Below are 19,897 nucleotides of genomic sequence, written 5' to 3'. Positions count from 1 at the left end.
CTTGCCCTAAAATCCACCCTAAATCCCTCCTGGCACAGCTTCAGCCATTCCCTGGGTGCTGTCCCTGTCCCAGAGCAGAGATCAGAGCTGTCCCTCTGAGGAGCTGCAGCCCCAGGGAGCTCTGACCTCAGTGTCCTCTGCTCCAGCTGAAAGAGAATGAAGTCAGTTGAGATAATAAAGAAGGTAAAAGAAAACATAAAATATGAACAAATTCTGTGATGCCAAGGCCTGAGCCCTGACACAACAGTATAATATGTCAGCATGAAAATAATAATCTGAAATCATTGTTCCAAAAATATCCCCAGTGCTTACATGGACAGTTCCCACTTAGAGAAGCACAAGAGCAGCAGTGACAGAGCTCCAAGCCATGAGCTCTCTCACTCTGTGCTGTGAACATCATTATCTGCACACCTTGGGCTAAGGCAAAGTTTTTAAACAGCTGTCACCTCTCACCAAAGTGCCAGCACACAACTTTTACAGCCTCAGAACAACGATGCCAAGCTCCTCTACTTTTTGGTGAGGGGGAAGAAAACAGGGGCCCATACCCAGCAGAATGAATTCCTGCCCTCACTGCACTGAAGGGCACTCACAGTGATTAGTGAGCTGACCAGGAGAATCACAAGCTTGTGCACAAGCAAAGTAATTCTTAAATGAAACCAGGAGGGAATAAGAGAAAAAGCTCTGCTGCTAAAGGAAGCTCAAACATACTTTCTTGAACCCAGTCATCCAAGAGCAATTATTAAGCTCTGTTGTTTCTGAACACACTTGGCCTTAAAATATTAACATGTGCTTTTTGTTTTATGCCTCAGACCGCATGAAATGAATTAAATACACCCAAAATGGTATGAGCAATCTCTCAAGCACTAGCTAGTTTAACAACTAACCTTCTGCTTTAGTATGAAAGGTAAAGGTTTGGGTTTTTCAATCATATGGGGCATCATCCTACAGTTCATGTGTTAGGCATCTCTCTTGTCCACTGGCAACATTATTTGAGGCATGCCTGCAACATTTTCACTTAATACAATAAAAAAAATCATATGTATAACCACTTCAAATTTTTATGCCTTGTGCAGCTGGGAATTTACCTGACTTCTTCGAGGTTTGGAAGGTGAAATGTAGCATTTTACAGGTGAAATGTAGCATTTTACATGTAAAATGTAGTGATATCTGCTGCTGCTCCAACTTTGACACAGTATTTTTTTTTTTTCTGGGCATTAATTAGCCTTGTTGGTTTGCATGTGCTCAGAGTAATGACACACACACACACACACACACACACACACACAAATAACTCACTGCACTTTGTGACTCACTGGGATGCCTTCACAGAAATTACCTTGCTCACACTCTGTGAGCTCTCCAGTGGGGACAGTCAGCTGTGTTTTATTTTAGCTGTGAACAATCCAAGTCTGAGTGAAGAGCCATTCCAAACCCCCCTTTCCCCCCAAACCTGTATAAATATTTTGTTTCAGTCGCGTTTGAATGGCAGAGTAAATGAGTTTCATCCTTTGTTTCAACCATAACAGCGCCTTGTTTGAAGTTGCTATTTCAAGCTGGGAGAGCTGGGCCTTTATTTTTCAAAGATGTTATTTCCTGAGACCCTTTACTCTGTGAACTTACAGCCGGCCACTGGAGCTTCATTGTTAATTGTCTTTTTAGGGGCACAAATATCCAGCCTTGCCTTTCAAATTCAGGATGGCTCTGTTTATTTAGGCTGCTGAATGCAAACTCGCTTTGGAGGAGGCATGGCTGGTGCTGCAGGGATGCCAGGAGCAGTGGGAGGAGGTGCAGGGACCCTGAGAGCCCACCAGACATTTTTGGGGCTCCAGCCCAACCCTGCCTACAGCAGCAGGAGGAGGAGGAGGAGGAGGAGGAGGAGGAGGGACACGTGCACCCCAAAGCTCCCCAGCCAGAGGAGCTGAGCCAACATGCAGATGAGGGTGCCACGCACACCAGGACAGCACGCCAGGGATTTTCACTCCTGTGTGTGTCCCCTGCCCCTGTGGTGCAAGAGGAATTCTGGAGGAGTAAGTCACAGCTGCAATGCAGCCCTGCCACATACCTGCCTCCTCACATTCCCTCTCCACGCTCCAAACCTCGGCATTTTTAGGATCTTATTCCCCCTCTTTGTTGTCCCCAGGGAGGATATGGTGTGCAGGCAGCGAGTGAAGCCCTTCCCTGGGATGCCCTGACCATCAGCTGCTGCCCTTCTCCCCCTCCAGGGAGATCACAATTCAGCCCTGCAGCTGCTCAGATCAGAAATATGGGGCCGAATAATCCCCTTGGACAGCATCCATTGCCAGGTACTTCACAAAAAATCTAACTGGTTCCTTTAATTCACTACAAGAGAGTAACTCTTCTGCTTGTTCCTGAGGCACTGTTGCAGAGAAAAGCAGTTTAAAAAATAGAAATAATTCCTTAGCACTCACTTTCAGCACAGGTCCTCATTCAAACAAAAAAATTACAATCAAGAAGAACTGAAAAAAAGTCTTACCTATCTGGACTACCACAGAAAAGAGAACTTTGCAATGCTTTTTTTCTTTATTCTTTACCAGTTTTCTTTAATTTTCCCTTTCTAGCTACTTCACTCTTGAGCACCACAGCTAGTTTTCCCTCACTCCTACAAAAAAAAAAAAAAAAGAAAAAAAGAAAAAAATCAGGAAGAAATATTTCAGAAGTTTGCAGCTAGATGCTGATTCAATTATTCTTAAATTGATGCACAACTCCCCCTTTTGTCTCTGGCTCATGGAGTGCCAACACACACAGGAATAAAACAATAAAACCACAGAAAATTGTGAGGAGGACGCACAATTCCTAAAATAGAACCAAACACACAGGCACATTACAAAAACCAAACCAAACCTATTTTTCCTTTGACTCTCTGAGTTCCTGATGTGACATTTTGAAAATGAGCCATGCAGAGGGGACAGAGAATTAAAGAGGAACTTGGACTGGAAAGTTTCAGGTCTCTGCTCTGGGTTTTGGCCACTCCACTCTGGATCAGAGACTCCCCCAGATGAAGCTTTCACTCACACTGGGAACATTCATTCCCCAATATTGAATTGGCATTTTCCCTGCTGCCACTGAGCACCTCTGGAGGAGTCTGGCTCTCCCTTTGCTCCAACCTCCCATTAAGGAGTTGAAATTAGCAATGAGATTCCCCATTAGCCTGCTTTTCTCCAAACTAATGAAACCCAGCTCCCCCAGCCCCTCCTCATACATCATCCAGCCCACTAAGCACAAACCACTTCTAATGAAGGCCATTTCTATACTAACAATAAGTAAAATTTAATGAACTTAAATACTCTTACATAAGAAGAACTGCTCTAAAAATAAGACCTTTCAATAGAGCAAAATATGGCCAGGTTAATAATTTTGCTCTGGGTCCCAGATTGTTAATTTAGCAAGAAATAAATAACTCCCAGCCTTTCATCTTATCTTTCTGACAGATGTTTCCCCTATAAAAAGGGTGTCATAATTGTTTTTGTCAGTGTTATAATTAAAATTGCTATGCAGCTGACATACAGTTTTTAATGGTTTCCCCTAGGATTATAGCAGATGTTGCCTTATTAGATCAGGGCTCTCCTGGAGTAAGAAATGTCATTGCCATAATCAAGACACTTCTTTAAGCCTCTCAAAGTAGACTGTCACAATTTTCTCAGTAACATTTGACCCTAAGGGATGAAATATATCCTGCTTTTCTAAGGAGAAAGTTTTCTGAGGAATTTGAAAGAAATACTAAAAGAAATCTAGTTTTTTTTGCTACAGGCAGAAATAGCTGGAGGGAGCCCTGACAACTGCACCAGCAAGGCCAAAGGAGCTGTGGCTTTTTAATGGCAAAAATATTCACAGGTAAAGGTAGAGAATTGCCTGAAATGTGGTGAGGAGCTGAGAAACAGCAGTTAGTGGGCTCTTATTATATAATAAGAAAAGTTACAACCCTATGGCACAAGTGTTAATTTGAAATGGGAGTTAAATAAAGCAAGCACTTCTCTCCAAGTGCAGTTTGGATCCCTGGTGTTCACTGAAAATCCAGGGAAGTCAAGGGGGAAGCAAGAAGAAAGGGTGGCTCCAATGGTCAGCTGGGAAGGGCACATGGATCCCTTGTCTGAATGCACACAAAGTGTTTAATATCATTATAAATCATTTGTAGGTGATTTTAGCAAGGGAATCAGACAAATTAGGTGGTTCCAACCTAGGAAAAGGCACCCAGGCCCTTGTCCACAAAATCTCTCCAACCCCTCAGGGGGAAACTCACTCCCACAAAATAAATTCAGCAGAAAGTAACTTTATATTTTGGTGTCACTGAGCTCCTTGCAACTTTCCAAGGGCCACCAAATTTTTTTTTTTTCCCCCCAAGGTGTGAGGAACGCCAACTCTGTTTCGCAGAGTTTTGTCAGGATCCGCAGGCTGCAGCTTTTCCACGTCCTGTTTTATATTAAGAACTCCCCAAAATAATCGTGGAAGGTGCGACATGACATAATCACTGAAGTTCCACAGCACCAAAGTGTCGCAGTTTACTTATGAAAATCACAGAATTGGGTGGGGAAAGATCTCCTGAGTCCAACTTTTGACAGACCACCAGTGGCACTGATGCTCTTTGAACACCTCCAGGGATGGTGACTCCACCATCACCCTGGCAGTTTTAATCAGCCTTTTTGTGAAGAAATGCTTTTTGATGTCCAAACAGATTGTTTCCACTTGGAATTTCAGGGGTTAACTCTCCTAATCTCACCCATCTCGGCGAGAGGCATTAATTAAAAAACAAGCATGGAAAACGTCCAGCATTATCTCAGGTATAACCGGTGGTGGGTGGGAAGAAATCAAATAAAAAAAAAAATTTTAAAAAAATTTAAAAAATGAAATGAAGTGAAATGAAATGAAATGAAGTGAAATGAAATGAAATAAAATAAAATACATATTAATAAAATAAAATAAAATAAAATAAAATAAAATAAAATAAAATAAAATAAAATAAAATAAAATAAAATAAAATAATTTAAAAATTTAAAAAATTAAAATAAAATAAAATAAAATAAAATAAAATAAAATAAAATAAAATAAAATAAAATAAAATAAAATAAAATAAAATAAAATAAAATAAAATAAAATAAAATAAAACAAAACAAAACAAAACAAAAACAACATCTGTCTCTCGGAAGGACACAAACCGGCTTTCTTGCCCCGTTTTCCTCCCCGGCATCCCCGGCCCTGGGCCGGTACCAGCGACGACAACAAGCGGAGGGGCCGGGCTTGAGGGAGGCGGGTCCGGCCGCCTCCCCCCGCCCGCTGAAGAGCGCCTGCGAGGGCGGGCGGGCGGCACAGCACGGAGAGGAGCCCAGGGGCGGCGGAGCCAGCGGGGAACGAGCTCGGAACCGGCGCGGAACCGGCGCGGAACCGGCGCGGCAGCACCGCGGGCCGCCCTCAGCCGCGGCCCGGCCGGCAGCGCCCACACACCGCGGGCACCCGGCTGCCTTCCGAGCCGCATCCCGCCCCTTGTGTGCCCCCTCCTTTGGCCGGGACTCTCCGCCGGGATCTGCGCTGTTGTTGTTGGTTTTGGCCGGCGCGGCAGCATCGAGGATATTTTGGCAGCGGCGCCTCGATCGCTTGGACGCCGCGTGAGGGGCCGGGGCGGCAGCGCGGGAGCGCCGGGGGCCAGGTGAGGCGGGGGCGGCGGGGAGATGGAGGGATGGGAAAGGAAAGGGAAGGAAGGAAAGGAGAAAGGGCTCCTCGGTGCTCCGGGACCCCTCCTCGCTGGTGCTGCCCCCGATTCTCCCCGGGGATGCCGCTCACAGCCCCCAGATCCCCGCTCAGCCTCGCTCCCCCGCGGTTCTCATTCCCCGGGGGATGGATACCGCGGCCCCGGCTGGAAGGGGTTAATGGGCAGCGCGCTCTGCATTTGGTTAGGACTTTAAAGGGACTTTAAAAAAAAAAAAAAAAAAAGACCACGTTGGGCTGTGTGATCTGCCCACCGAAGTTTTTTTTTTTTGTTGTTTTTTACGTGGGCGAAGCGTGTGTCATGTGTGAGAAGCCGGGCAGGCTCCCGGGGCTGGACGGGGCACGCCGTTCTCTCCTACCCTATTCCTAAAAGAAGCTTGTTTTTCCCTTGAAAAAAAAAAAATCCCTTAAAAGAAAAAAACAACAACCAGGCATCGTATTCCCCCTGCCCGCTCTAACCCTTAAAAAAATAGCCCTAAAAAACCCAGGGAGAATAAGTGGAGGTGCATCAGATCCGTGGGGAGCAGCAGCGCGCTCGCTTCTCCATGTGGATGCTGCCCAGCTGCGCCCAGCTGTGCGCAGGCACCTGGCTGAGGAGAAGGCGATCAGAATTCAGGAGTATTAGTTAATAAGTGCCTGATCCTGTTGACCCTGTTCTGGTTCACCCACTCAGCTATGCGGGGGTGTTGAGGAAGGTGTCCTGCCAGTTAAACCAATTATAGCTGGCAAGTCGCAGTCATCAGCATTAGTGGAGGAGTTGGAGGTGAGGCCCAGTCTCACCAGTGTTGGGCCGTCGTGGCTTTTCCGAACTTAAAACAGCCGCTTTCCAAAGCCGGGTTTAACCCTCTGTGCCACGGAAATCCGCCTTGCTTTTCCAGCTCTTGTGGTATCTCTGTAAGGGCTTTTTGTCTCAGGGCTAGAAATTTGTGCTGCTGATGTGGGATGAGCAAAGGATATAGAAAATTTCCTCTGATTGAGGTACTCGGTTGGAGGAAGAAAGCTGTAGCTTGCAAAACATGCTGAGGATCTCCATGTGCTTTTCAGCCAGAGCCCAGTGTCTCATTTTTCCAAAGCATTTCCTTCAGAACAAACCCAGCATGGAAAAAACAGGGGCTTGGGTTAATGAGCAATGCCGTGTAATCAACACTTGGTATAAACCTTTTGTCTCAGGGCCCTAAACATCTCTAAAGAAACCAAAAAAAAAGACAGGAAGGAGAGAATCCCAGTCCTTTTAGTGGATGGGGAAGTGCCTAACAGGATTTGTGGAGAGGTCAGAATTGCACACGAGTGCCAGGAATCTTATTTGTACTCCTAACCAGGGATCAAACCTCAACTTACAGAATATACATGCAGTATTTTCACAAACACATAAATCCCTCAGCCACTTATCCCTGGACACCAGAGCAGAATTCAAAGGCAAAACAAAGGGTGTTGGAAATTGCCATATACTTTTTAAAAAGCCCAGCCAAATGCAAGGATAAACAGTTGTTTAAACTGTGGCAAATTTAATGAACAGATTAGGATGCTTGCTGAGTGAGACTCATGCTGTGTGAAATTCTTTGCTGCTCAATGAGATGTGTAATTTAGATCAAATATTTGTATGTGCTGTTTGAGGTAAAAAACATCATTCAGTAGATTGCACTTTTTGAGTAACATTAATGAATATTCTTTTCAGTATCAGTTGATTTATTTTGTTTCAATTATAAGGCCCAGTCAAGTTGAAAGAGGCCTTTCATGTTAAGGACTCTTGCTATTTTTTTTAATTTTAAGTGATCAGCTATTTAGGAGGATGAAAGAGTTCCTTGTCTTTGGCTGTTGGATGTTTTTATTTTCCTCTCTGTTTATATGGATGGCTTTTGAATGTGTTGCCTTTTTTAACAAGCTGGGCTTATTTTGTTAAGATCCTAATTTATTATTTTTTTCTGAATTTTAAAGTGGTTTTGTTGGGGTTTTTTTTTCCCTTTTTTAACATGATGAGTGATAGATTTGGCTTGTAATAAGTGATTGCAGTTTTGTGGAAATCTTGATAGTGTCCTCTGTGGCTATGTAAGTACAAGTGCATGTTTTCAGGCAGTTGCTGTAGAGCAAGGAAATTCAGCCCAATGCTGTGGAAAAAGATGAAGGAAAATTAAGAGTGTAGCTTGATAAGGTATCATTCACTGACACCTGAATTGCAGCATCATGATAAACCTGAACAATGGCAATAAAACTGGCTTTATTCCTTATGTTTGATCTTTACCATAGGATATGAATCTTATCACTCTTCTTCTTAAGTGATATATAGGAGAGAAGTTACACAGGCCTCACACAACTCTGTTCCTGGTAGTAAAGGCAATATGATAAAGGTTTGACTTCAGTGGAGTGATCATATTAACAGTGGTCCCATTATCAGCCCTTTGAAAAGGGTATTTTGCTGCATAAACCCCCTTTTCAATTAAAACTTATAAATGTGTTAATCCTGTGTTTAGAAAATGCACAAGACAATGTGGTTTGGAGTAAAGCAGTAAAGGCAGGATTGGTTTCCCTGTTTATTCATGAAGGGGTGAATGCAGGAGGTGAAGGTGTATCACTGTGTCACTCTGTCACTCCTCTTCCTCTGAAAGCCAAAGTCTGAAGTGAATCATGGCCTGTGACAGGGCATGGAGTAAGCAAAAACAACACAAAACTGATTAGCTGAGATAAAGGGTGAAAAGTTGGAAAATACCCCAGAGACAGGTAAAAGGTTTCTGTGGGTTTTCCAGGCAAACACAAATTTTGTGAAAGCTCTCCCAGTTGAAAAGCAGGATGGGAGCTGCCCTGTGTGGCTGGGAGGTTGGAAAAGGTTTCCCTGTATCTCAATGCCAGAGCTGCTCCACATCTGTTACCATCTGCTTCCCCTGCTTTGGCAGTGTTTGTAATGTGTCCCCTCTCGTGTTTCAGATGGGTGACTTTGGGATCAGGAACATGGATCAGGTGGCTCCTGTCTCCAACGTGTACAGAGGAATGCTCAAGGTGAGTCCCAAACCCAGCTGGGCCATCTCCCAGCCACTGCTTTTGTTGTGTTCCTGCAGTGCTAGAGCAGGAGTTGGATAAGCCAAGTGAACACAGGTTTAATTGCTCCCCTGTCATCTTCTGCCAGAGTATTCCCACTGAGTTCCACAGAGATGTGAAAAGCAGAACTGGAATAGGAATCCTGCACCCTCAACCCTCTCCTCCAACAGTCTCCCTCTCTCCATTCCCTAAATCCTAAGAATTTAAAAGAGGTAGACAAGAGCTGAGCTCAAATTTGCTGCCAAAATAGAGGTTAAAGGATGGGCAGCAGGAGAGGGTTTGTGTCTTTAGTTTGGCAAGACTGGCAGAGGCCTGTCCTGATAGGACAGGTCAGGTTTGGTACCTTGCTGTGGAATAAAAGTAGGTTATTCACTTACAACTGTTAGTAATTGAAACCAAGTACATTGTAATAACTCCAAAATAATTAATTTTATTTTATGTTTAGGTAGACTGAGTTTGTTACTTTGCTTTGAAAGCAATTTACAAACAGAGGTTAACAGACTATCAAGGCTCTGTCTTAAAGGGCTTCCCCCCCTCCCCATTCATGCAAGTTGCTTTTTAATCCCAGTATCAATTTTTTACACAGCACTGATTAATGTTCACCAATTAAAGGTTAGGGAGACCCTTCCTACTCTCATTAGCTTTAAGGAATGGTTATAGTTTGAACAATCAGGCTCTGGGATGCTGACGACTCTGAAGCTTTATGTCCCGTCTTAAACTTTTTTCCTCCCCACAAAAAAATCCAAGAGATCCCCCAACTTAAATCTGTGTGCTCTTAACACAGTGGTTGCTCTAAGCAGTTATTCAGTGTTCAGTAAAATTAAGTCAGACTTGTGTTCTGCTGTGCTGTAGCTGTTCACATTCCATTTCTTTTCGTTCTGCAATAATTACATGTACTGAAAAGCCAAACAAAGTAGTTGTGTAACTGATAGGACAAGCAGAATTCAGCCTGCATTGTGTTTTTCCTCTTTTACTACTATGAAATGAAGAACGTGCTTACACATTAATTTGCTCCCTTTTGAAATATGAAACCAGCACGGTATGGATTTTACTCATTCACATGCCACAGCATTTTTTCCAGTGACTCAGGATAAGGGTCAGCCATTTACACAAAATGCAGGAGTTTCCAGATTGTGTTGAAAGAACTTGTCCTTTCTTTTAGGTGCTAGAGATGAGTCAGAGCTTTTATCTAGTAATGTATAAAGAATCTTTAACCAGCAGATTTGGCAGCTGTTATTAACTTGTTTTATTCAGACATGAGCTTTTCCAAGGGCTGCCTTTGACTTGAGTTAGGGAGTACCTGAACCAGAGGTCCACAATTTGTCCCTCCTGGCCAGGAGATTTTTGAAGCCACTAAATGAGGCATGATACTATTTGTGGTGACATGAAAAGTTGGGGAATGTGAGGGGAAATGAATCCTAAACTGCTCTTCCAGGAGCATAGTTTAGGTTGTTTTTTGTATTGCATGTGCATACTGCCCTGAAAAATCCTTGCCTTGTCCTCAGCTAAATCCACCCCTTTGGTACAAGCTGGCAAATCAGTGTTTGCCTAAACCAAATAAACATTTGTAAGTTGCCTTTGTCTCCAGCTCCCTGAAGGGCAGGAGCTGCCATGAGCCAGCTGCAGCTTTCCAGAGCAATGTTCTGTCCTCAGGTGCCTTGAAAAAAAAATATCAGTGGCAACTTTTATCCATCTTTGCTCGAGATACTGCAGATATGGTTTCCCTGTGACTAACAAGCAAGTTTCATAAGTTGTTTTTCAAGTTATTTCCTCCTCTGCTCACATTCCTTCTGCCCCCCGAAGACTGCAGTGGTTGGGGAGAATTTAGTAAATTCATACCAGTATTTCTGGCATACACAGTTGGCACAAGTCAAGTTTGAAAGGAGTTAGGTTTTCAAAATACAACAATATTTCTTGAATGTCAGTATATCAGTAGAATCCACTTTTATCTGGAACATTTTTATCAGTCTTGTTTATCCCTTGCTGCAAAATGAAAGTAGGAGTGTTTCACTGAGCATCTGAGCACTTGAAAGACTTCAAAATGTGGTTGCTGGCAAATGCAGTAAGGCAGAAGTGTAAAAGTTGCTGCAACATCCTTCCTCCTGTAAAGCTGGCTGTGTAGCTTCAAGTGATGTGGTTCAGATGAGTTTTATCCTTTAGAGGAGAAAAAAAGAAACTACTTCATAAATCTACTGTAGGTTTTGCACTGGCAGTTTTCCCATAATTTACCGATTTGCCATCAAACCCTTATCAAGTGAATAATCAATTTAAAGGGCTAAGGAAATGAGGATTTCTTTTAAATGTACCTGGAAATAAATATGTATACACACATGTACTTTCTCTATTGTTACAAGCCTCAATTACAGGAAAAAACTAAGAATATCTTGATTTGGCTTTACTGTAAGCTGCAGAACATCCCCCACCTCGCCCTTGGCCGTGGGTTTTATTCACAGCAGCAGAAGCTGTGCCCTCGTTGTGGTTACATTTCAAAGCTGGCTCATTCAAGACAGTGGTTGTGCATGATCTCCAGATCTAGGAAACCAAACCCAGACACTTCCTAGCAGTGGAGTTCACAGCTCTCCAGCAAAATGCTGACGTGGTTCTGTGTTTGTTCTGCTCCTTTGCAGCGTCAGCCGGCGTTTGACACCTTTGACAGCTCAAACTCCCTTTTTGCTGGGTATTTTTTCTCACTCAGTGAAGACCAAACGCTTCAGGAGGTGCCAACAGGATTTGACTCCACTTCTTATGGTAAATCTTCTCTTTTCTCCATAGTCCACTCAGCAGATCAGAAATTTTTAGGGTCTAACATTGCCTGGGTATGCAACATGGATTTCCCTAACTGTGGACATGCTTGGTTTTATTCATGTGAGTTTCTTTGTGGATAATTCTTGTTTTCTGTACTGAAAAGAAATAGGAACTGGGATGCAGTAGCCTAATAGACTGATTTTTCATGGTAGAAGCCTTAGTAGGAGTTTAGGCAGAGCTAAAAATCTTTAAAAAAGGGTTTTGTGTATTTAAATTTGCAACATCTCAACTATAAAGTGCATATATTCTGGAAGCTATTTTAATTCTCTGGTGTTAAATCTTAGTATGCTTTATTCCATACCTTAAAAAACAGAGTGGGAATGTTTTAAGACTATTTTTCATTTTGTTTGTGTGTGTGTGTGTGTAGGCCAATATCCCACCAAGAGTGCCCGACAAATCCTTGCCTAAAATACCTGATAAAATGTAGATATTTTACATGATGCTGCTTTTATCTTCCCTTAGGGAAAGGAAAAAAAAAAATCTCCAGCCCTCAAACCCAGAAAACCACAGCTCCTTTGTTCTAATGTGATTCTAATCAGTCAGCTGCTCTGGTCAGCAAAGCAAGTCCTTGCAGATATTAGGAAGGGTGTGGTAAAAACAGAACTTAAGCACAAGTGGAGCCTGTAGATAGTCTGGGAGAGCAAGAAGAGCTGCACAGCTCTCAACTGGCTTGGAATCTGCCAAGAGCAACTGGGACAGTGGGAGGTATCCCTGCCCATGGCAGGAGGTGGCACTGGATGGGCTTCAAGGTCCCTTCCAGCCCTGTGACATCATTCTATGATAAAATGAGGCATCTTCTGGTAAAAATTGACCAATAAGAAAAGCTGAGTGGGAGCTGAATTTATCCTTAAAATAGAATCTTCTTGTGAATTTGAAAGACAGTGAAATAGATCAGTGATTTATACTGACATACAATGGTGCCAGCTCTGTGGTTTGATGCATTATTCACCCCCAGCTTGTTACCAGTCACACTTGTTTGGTCCAGATGATGGAATAATCCATTGCACCATGTGCTTGGGTGATGAGATATGATAAGGTCTGAAATGCAGTGTTGAATGGTGTAAGCTGGCTCTTCACAACCCTGCTGTCAGTTACTTAGCTCTTAAATTAAATAAAGATTGTCTGGAGTTGCAAAGAAGTCTCAGGGCAAATTAGAGGTGGTAAAATAGGAATAAGCAGTCTCATTTCCCTTAGAAAAAAATAATAAAGTTTCCCTGCAACAAAGGCACTTTATGTAACTACTGAGAGTAAATAAGGCTCTATGCATGGAAAGCTGCAAAGCTGTAATTAGTGATGCAATCTTACCAAGTGAGTAGCACAGAGATTTTAGAGGATGGTGATCTCTGTTTTTAAAATACCAGCTTTCATCCTTTTTTTTTCTTGGGTTATTTTTCTTTTTTTTTAAATTCTTCAAATTGCAAAACTTAATCACTCCTTTCAGTGGCCTGAAGTTAATGTGTCTTTTTCCTCCCCTCCACCCCTTTTCTTTTCTTGCAGAGTCGAACAACTGTGAATTGCCTCTGTTAACCCCGTGCAGCAAGGCTGTGATGAGTCAGGCCCTGAAAGATACTTTCAGTGGTTTCACAAAGGAACAGTGTCGGCTGGGTATCCCAAATAGTAAGTGTTTGCTATTTATAAGCTTTTTTTTTTTTTTTTTTTTTTTTTTTTTAATGCTAAGGAGGAGGCTGAATAGCGGCTCTTTGAGACGGAAAGAATGATGTCAGTAGGAAATACAAGAATGGATCCTATGTGAATCTGGCACAGCTTGCCTTGGAGAGGCCAGACTTGCTGGTGTTAAAAATGGGTGCATGGAGAGCTCGTGCTTTGGCAGCATGAGAGAGAATCGAGCAAGCTGAGGACATCTCTGGTTGCAAGTGAATGCAGAAAGAAAAGAGAGGACTGGGTTGTTCTTGTTTTTTTTTTTTAAAAATTCAAGAATGCATTCATTCTGAATTCATTCAGAACTCAGTAACTTGACTAAACTTTTTTTTTTTTTTAATTCACTGCTTTCTAAGGAAGATTATTTGACAAGGGTGAGGAGTTACCTCTAAATGCTGGATCCTTCCTGTCTTGCAGATCCCTGGCTGTGGACTGAACAGCAAGTTTGCCAGTGGCTTTCATGGGCTACCAATGAGTTCAGCTTGGCAAATGTGAACTTCCATCAGTTTCTTATGAGTGGCCAAGACCTGTGCAACCTGGGCAAGGAACGTTTCCTGGAACTGGCACCTGACTATGTGGGTGATATTCTGTGGGAACACCTGGAACAGATGATAAAAGGTAGTTAGAGAGCCAGAAAAAGCTTTTGGTTTAGGGCTCTCCTAACAGAAACAGAAATGGGATTCTATTTCACTAGTGGTTTCACTATGAAGGGCTTTATTGCATATGAAAACTCAAAATGAACTTTAAAACCTGGTTAATAAAAGCATTATCAGCACTGTCAGTACATCCTTGGTGTGCAAAGCACAGATGCAGATAGCTGCAGACATCCTGTGGGCAGATTTTATTTGGGAAGATCACTGGAATAAATGAGATTGCCCACTAAATGCCCCATAAATAAAACAGTTAACTCCAGAAGTACAAAATGAACCAACAGTTGGACCTTAAAGCACACTGCAGTTATTGCTGGTTTTGAATTTTATGTGAAAATTCAGTTGGTGTGATGGTTTTAAAGCCTGTTGGAAGTTAGTTGGGTTTTTTGGTGGGATTCCTATCATGAGAGAGAATGTAATACAAATAGAGTGTGATACTAAAATTTTTGTGAGTGGTGACCCTAAAATATTCCCAAGAGTCAGAAGCTTTCCATGGCATACAGGTTGGATCTTTAAAACCATAAACCCAAATTTTCTCTTTTTCTTCTCTCCTCAGACAGCCAAGAGAAGACACAGGATCAATATGTGGAGAACTCTCACCTCACATCAGTTCCTCACTGGGTCAATAATAATTCCTTAAGTAAGTATTTTTAAAAATTCATACTTTGCATCTTTCAGTTTATTCTAAGCATGTCACAGATTCCAGGGTAGAAACAACAAGCACCAAAATAGTTCCTGTGCTTGAGGAGAACATTTGACTTCAGCTGCTCCAGCCTTCTTTCCTTGTATTGTTCAATTGTCACCTAATTTATATCGGAAATCGTTTGAAGAGCAAAGGCTTTGAGAAAATAAATTTCCTCTTGCTGTGCCAAACCCTCCATCTGTGGAGCAGAATGACCACTCCCATCTAGCAAACCAAGGCAAAAACTGGGAAGCAGCAAGAGTTCTGTTTAGGCCTTTTGAAAGGCTCTGGAAGAGTGCTGGAGCTGTTGGAAGTGTGTGGGATGCAGTGCTGGCTCCCTCAGATTGTTTGATTGATGCTGTGTTTTATTCTACCACAGTCAGGCTTCAGCTCAGCCTGATTACACCACTTAATGGGGAGAGCCTTGCTCAAAACCACTTAAACTTCCCCAGTTTTTTCTGTAGTTTCCTTGAGGAGTGAACAATGGGCATTTGTGGCTGGCAAGTTACAGAGGGGGATTTGCAGAATCTGATTTGGTGTATTTAGTGTATTAGTTTGTTTAAGGGTCTCCAGGGAAAAATCATCTAATTCTTTGGTTGCTTTTTTCAGCTGTTAACGTAGATCAGAATTCCTATGGAATGCAAATGCCTGGATACCCTAAACCCCTGAGCTATCCCAAACCCAGTCTCCTGACTGACGTCTGTCAGACTTCCACGGCCCCCAATCTCCTCAACCCAGAACAAGACTTCCCATTGTTCCCTAAAACCCAAGCAGATGCTGTTGGTGTGAACTACTGTGCAGTAAACCAAGATTTCCCAAGGAACAATCTCAATCTGCTGATGGAGAACTCTGGTGAGTCGTTATCTGTGTGATAAACACGAGGCCAAGGCCATGTTCTGAATGCCTCTTCCTCCTTTGCATGATTTATGTGGACAGGATTGAGAAGGAGATGAAAAAAACCCCACTAACTTTCTATCTTATTAATTCTGTTGTTCTGTGTGATAAAGGCAAGCTGAGAGAGCATGAATCCAGTGACAGTGGTGCTGAGAGCTATGAGAGCTCAGATTCCATGCTGCAGTCCTGGAACAGCCAGTCCTCCCTGGTGGATTTGCAGCGTGTGCCATCCTATGAGAGCTTTGAGGATGACTGCAGCCAGTCCCTGTGCCTGAGCAAACCTACCATGTCCTTCAAAGACTACATTCAGGAACGCAGTGATCCTGTGGAGCAAGGGAAACCAGTTATACCAGCAGCCATCCTGGCTGGCTTTACTGGTAAGTAGTGAGGCAAAAGGGTCACTCCTCTTATTTATGTAACGTCAGTGTTTGAAATTATTTGTGACTAGTGGTCTGTGGCACACACTTACAGCAATTTTTTATGTCACTAAACAAAGTCTCAGGGATTATCCACCCAAAGCAAGAACAGGCAGGCATGTCAGATCACGTGAAAATCAAATGCACTTTTTGATCTGTTTGAAAAAGAGGGGAACTTGGACAAAATCTCCCAGATTTGGGAATTCCCACAGGTGCTGTTAAGGCCTTGTTGCTGTAGTCCTTGCTGAAATTGTTTTTTTCCTGTAGGATGTTTGCCAAGCCAAAGACTTCAGGAGCTCAAAGACCCTGGAGCTTGAAATACAGCTGTTTGGGAGGTGGGAGTGAGGGTTAAAGGATCCATATGAGAGGGGAAGCCATAACTTTTGTTAAATCCTTTGTTTCCATGAAAAACCTGACTTCATTTTTACATGGATAACAGCACATTTGTGCTGTAGAGTAAAACCTTAGGTTTCTTTCTGATCTCTAAAGAAGATAAATCAGATTAATTACCAGGTCTGTGATATGAGTCTGCACATGTGTGTTGGTTGTGGTTAGAGCTGGCAGAAGTATTAATTTGTGGTTTTTGTGTCTCCTCTTTCCCAACAGGCAGTGGACCTATCCAGCTGTGGCAATTCCTTCTGGAGCTACTGACTGACAAGTCCTGTCAGTCCTTCATTAGTTGGACAGGAGATGGATGGGAATTTAAACTTGCTGACCCAGATGAGGTATGTGGCTAACTGGGGTGAAAACAAAGATTTTGGGGGCTGATCTGACATTTGTGGGCCCAGTCTTGGATATAGATGTGTGTTTAGCTGCACATTAAATACAGTTGTGCTGCTTTTGAAGTATTTTTGAAACTTCACTCACTAGAAGTGATGCATTTTCATTTTCTGATACTGTGTCCATTAGGAAAATTACTGTATTGAGAAATAGGATAAGAAGTCCAGTGAAACTTTTTTGATTTAAAAAAAAAGAAAAAAGAGAAATCAAACTCCAAGGGACTTCATAACATTGAACTTGCAGTAAAGAGTTGCCAGATAGCAACTCTCTCCTCCATTTGCTGCTGTTTGCACTTTTTGGGGCTGAAGCTGCAGCGTGTCCTTGGTTCTGGGGCTGGACAAGGATTGTTTTGTGTGACTGAGCTGGGAGGAGAACTTGTAACTCTATATGGAGTTCAGAATTATATACTAATGCAGTGCAGAATCTGAAAAATAAGAAAGGTAAAACTTAAGGCACCGCCTTGCGAGGTTGCACAGTCACCAGCTCCTCTCTTGTGAGGTTGGGCCATCCAAAGCAAACAGAGCTCTCTGACCACAGAAAGGTTTTACTTGCTGAAGAGGAGGAGTTGGCTAAGCCCATCTCTTGCTCCCTGGCAGGTGGCACGGCGGTGGGGCAGGAGGAAGAACAAGCCCAAGATGAACTACGAGAAGCTGAGCCGGGGGCTGCGCTATTACTACGACAAGAACATCATCCACAAGACGTCGGGCAAGCGCTACGTGTATCGCTTCGTCTGCGACCTGCACAACCTGCTGGGCTACACCCCCGAGGAGCTGCACGCCATGCTGGGGGTGCAGCCCGACACCGAGGACTGAGCCCAGCCTGGGGACAGTGCCCCGGAGCCGCCGTGGGGACAGTGCTCCCGGTGCCACCCTGGGGACAGTGCTCCCGGTGCCACCCTGGGGACAGTGCTCCCGGTGCCACCCTGGGGACAGTGCCCCGTGGGGACAGTGCCCCGGAGCCGCCGTGGGGACAGTGCCCCGTGGGGACAGTGCCCCTGGAGCCGCCATGGGGACAGTGCCCTGTGGGGACAGTGCCCTGTGGGGACAGTGCCTGGCAGCCACCATGGGCACAGTGCCCCAGAGTCACTGTGGGGACAGTGCCCAGCAGCCGCCGTGGGGACAGTGCCCCGTGGGGACAGTGCCCCAGAGCCACCCTGGAGACAGTGCCCCACTTCCACACTGCCCTGGAAGGATGGGGTTGGCTTTGAAACCCTTGGAAACCAAAGGTTGGCTGTGAGAAACCAGCAGAACTCTTGGCTGGGATGTTGTCAAACACCACCGTCCTCATGCTGTTTATTTAAAAACTAATTTATTTGAAATGAGCAGTAAGGAGAACTGGTATTACTTTTGTTTTAAAGCACGTTTTGTTACTGTTGTTGTTATTGTTACTACTCCAGAAATGTGCTGCATAGGTACACAAACACTCTTGTGTCCAAAACCAGATGTAGCAGCAACTGTTAACAAAAAAAAAAAAACCACCCCACCCTTTAAAAGGAGGGAAGGAAAATCATACCATTTCAATATTCAGTTTGTATATATTCTGTGATTCCTTTGGAAACTCTGATGTTCCTATTTAACAGAAACTGTATAGTGTAAATTAAACTAATTGTATGTGTGTTTTGAAATAGGATGAATGTAAACTTATCAAATGTGGGGTATTTTTTTTTCATGTTTGTCTAGGATATACAACCTTCTGCAAATATTTAATTGGCCTGAGAGACAGCAGAAGTTCTATGCTCAGTGTGCATGCATTTGGGGGGGCAGGGAGGGAGGCCGGGCTCAGGATTTTGCCAAGACTGAAGCTGGCAATTCTTTGTGCATTTTGGCATTTTTACAGGAAACTAATGTTGTATTCTGGGACATAAAAGGGCCTGTTCGTGGTTTCTTCTGTAACTGAAAAATGAAAATATTAATATTGGTAAAATTACCTTTTTTTCTTTATAAATGGCATATGTTTTTCAACTTCTATGCATGTACTTTTAAGAAAAATTTATATACAAGCCTTATTTTTTCAGTTCACATGTCTCTTCCTGCAGTTTATTCTGTATGATTAAAATACGAATTCTATTTTTGGAAAAACTGTGACTCCTTTTCAAAGATCAGGAGAGTTTTATGTAGCAGCTATTTTTACTGCAAAAAAAAAAAAAAAAAAAAAAGGAAAAAAAAATCACTGGAAAAATGTACTTTGTAAGAAAGCTTTATTTTTTATCTGAGCTTGATGTACAGTTAAATGTGTTGTACAGTGTGAGAGGTTTAAAAATATGACTTCATTAAAACCTCTTGAAAAGAAAATTTTGTGTGTGCTTTTCAATCTGGGAAGTTTTAGAGGAGTTCCTTTCTTGTTTGTTGGTTCAATCCTTGTCCATCCTTCTACCACCACCCTCAACAGCTGCAGGATGAAAAAAATAACCCAAAAAGAAAATAACCAGCCAGGCTTAGGGCTCATTGGAGAAAATACAGGATGATGGTCTGGAGCTGAGCTAGGTGGATTCAACCACTCTCTCTGGATAGAAATTCAAGTTAACACCTTTGTGTTGTGCCTCTGAAGGAAATGTGACAGTTCTGTGGTGTGAAAGGGCGTGTAAAGTGTGGGGAAAAATACAGAAAAATAGAGGTGGGAAGACAACTTTAGCTTGAACTGTTCCTACCCTCCTGTCTCCACCATCCTCCTCTTCATCCCTCCACCTTCCAGAGAAGCAGGAAATACAGAAACATTTCCACACGTTTAAAAAGGAGAAAATGCAGATATTAAATGATGCTGGCCTAAGCTTCTTGATCTTTCTACCAAACTGTTGCTGCTGTTTTTTGGGCTTGGGGTTTTTTGGGAATGTGCTTTTCTAAATAGAGGAGTTGAGAGGGAGAGTGTGTGCATTAGTTCTCCTTGTCCCTGTGAAGGAAAAGAATCATAGCCTGGTCTGGATTGGAAGGGACTTAAAGATCATCCCCTTCCATCCTCTTTCCATGGACAGGGTAGTGCTGCATTGTGGTCCTGATCCTGAGGAAATTACTTATTTTGTGTCAAAATAAAGTATGAGCTGTCACGATGAATGTGGGATTTATTTTTTTTTCCTTTCTCACACCGTGGCTGCAGAGCACTAATTGTCCTCTCAACCTGTACAGGTCTCATTTGCAGCTTTTTTTTTTGTTCCCCTGAACAGAGAACTGTTTCTCCATTTAGACAGAAAATGTGTTTGTCTCTTGCGTGGGTGCTCAGTGATGGCTCCAAATTACAGGCTAAAGCAAAGTTGTTTATTTTCCTCCCCC

At 43.0% G+C, this 19,897-nt stretch overlaps 1 protein-coding gene across 4 annotated transcripts; it reads left to right on the top strand.

The window, feature by feature from the left end:
* The first annotated feature begins 5,289 nt into the window (after positions 1-5,289).
* Positions 5,290-18,925, top strand: ETS2 (ETS proto-oncogene 2, transcription factor). Of its 4 annotated transcripts, XR_008840962.1 has the most exons (12): positions 5,324-5,659; positions 8,638-8,709; positions 11,376-11,496; positions 13,051-13,170; positions 13,630-13,830; positions 14,419-14,502; positions 15,154-15,396; positions 15,552-15,815; positions 16,461-16,579; positions 17,231-17,462; positions 17,515-17,606; positions 17,781-18,925. XR_008840962.1 is itself a non-coding variant. In XM_056496554.1 (11 exons), the coding sequence occupies exons 2-10, from the start codon at positions 8,638-8,640 to the stop codon at positions 17,444-17,446; spliced, it is 1,440 nt and encodes a 479-aa protein (XP_056352529.1). In that variant the 5' UTR covers positions 5,324-5,659; the 3' UTR covers positions 17,447-17,462; positions 17,515-17,626. The 4 variants fall into 4 exon arrangements, 1 of the variants encoding a protein (XP_056352529.1); XR_008840956.1 differs by having other exon boundaries at positions 5,290-5,659; positions 17,231-17,648; XR_008840959.1 differs by lacking the exon at positions 17,515-17,606 and having other exon boundaries at positions 17,231-17,496; positions 17,739-18,925.
* The last annotated feature ends 972 nt before the right edge of the window (positions 18,926-19,897 follow it).

The sequence above is a fragment of the Oenanthe melanoleuca genome, chromosome 1, assembly GCF_029582105.1.
Source record: "Oenanthe melanoleuca isolate GR-GAL-2019-014 chromosome 1, OMel1.0, whole genome shotgun sequence".
In the NCBI taxonomy this organism is placed as follows: domain Eukaryota; kingdom Metazoa; phylum Chordata; class Aves; order Passeriformes; family Muscicapidae; genus Oenanthe; species Oenanthe melanoleuca.
This window is presented reverse-complemented; position numbering and strand designations above follow the sequence as displayed.

Excerpts from the sequence above, each read along its gene's own strand:
- ETS2 (XM_056496554.1), top strand. The coding sequence starts at position 8,638 with ATGGGTGACTTTGGGATCAGGAACATGGATCAGGTGGCTCCTGTCTCC. Across the intron at positions 8,710-11,375 it reads TGTACAGAGGAATGCTCAAG|CGTCAGCCGGCGTTTGACAC; the intron begins GTGAGTCCCAAA and ends GCTCCTTTGCAG. Across the intron at positions 13,171-13,629 it reads TCGGCTGGGTATCCCAAATA|ATCCCTGGCTGTGGACTGAA; the intron begins GTAAGTGTTTGC and ends CCTGTCTTGCAG.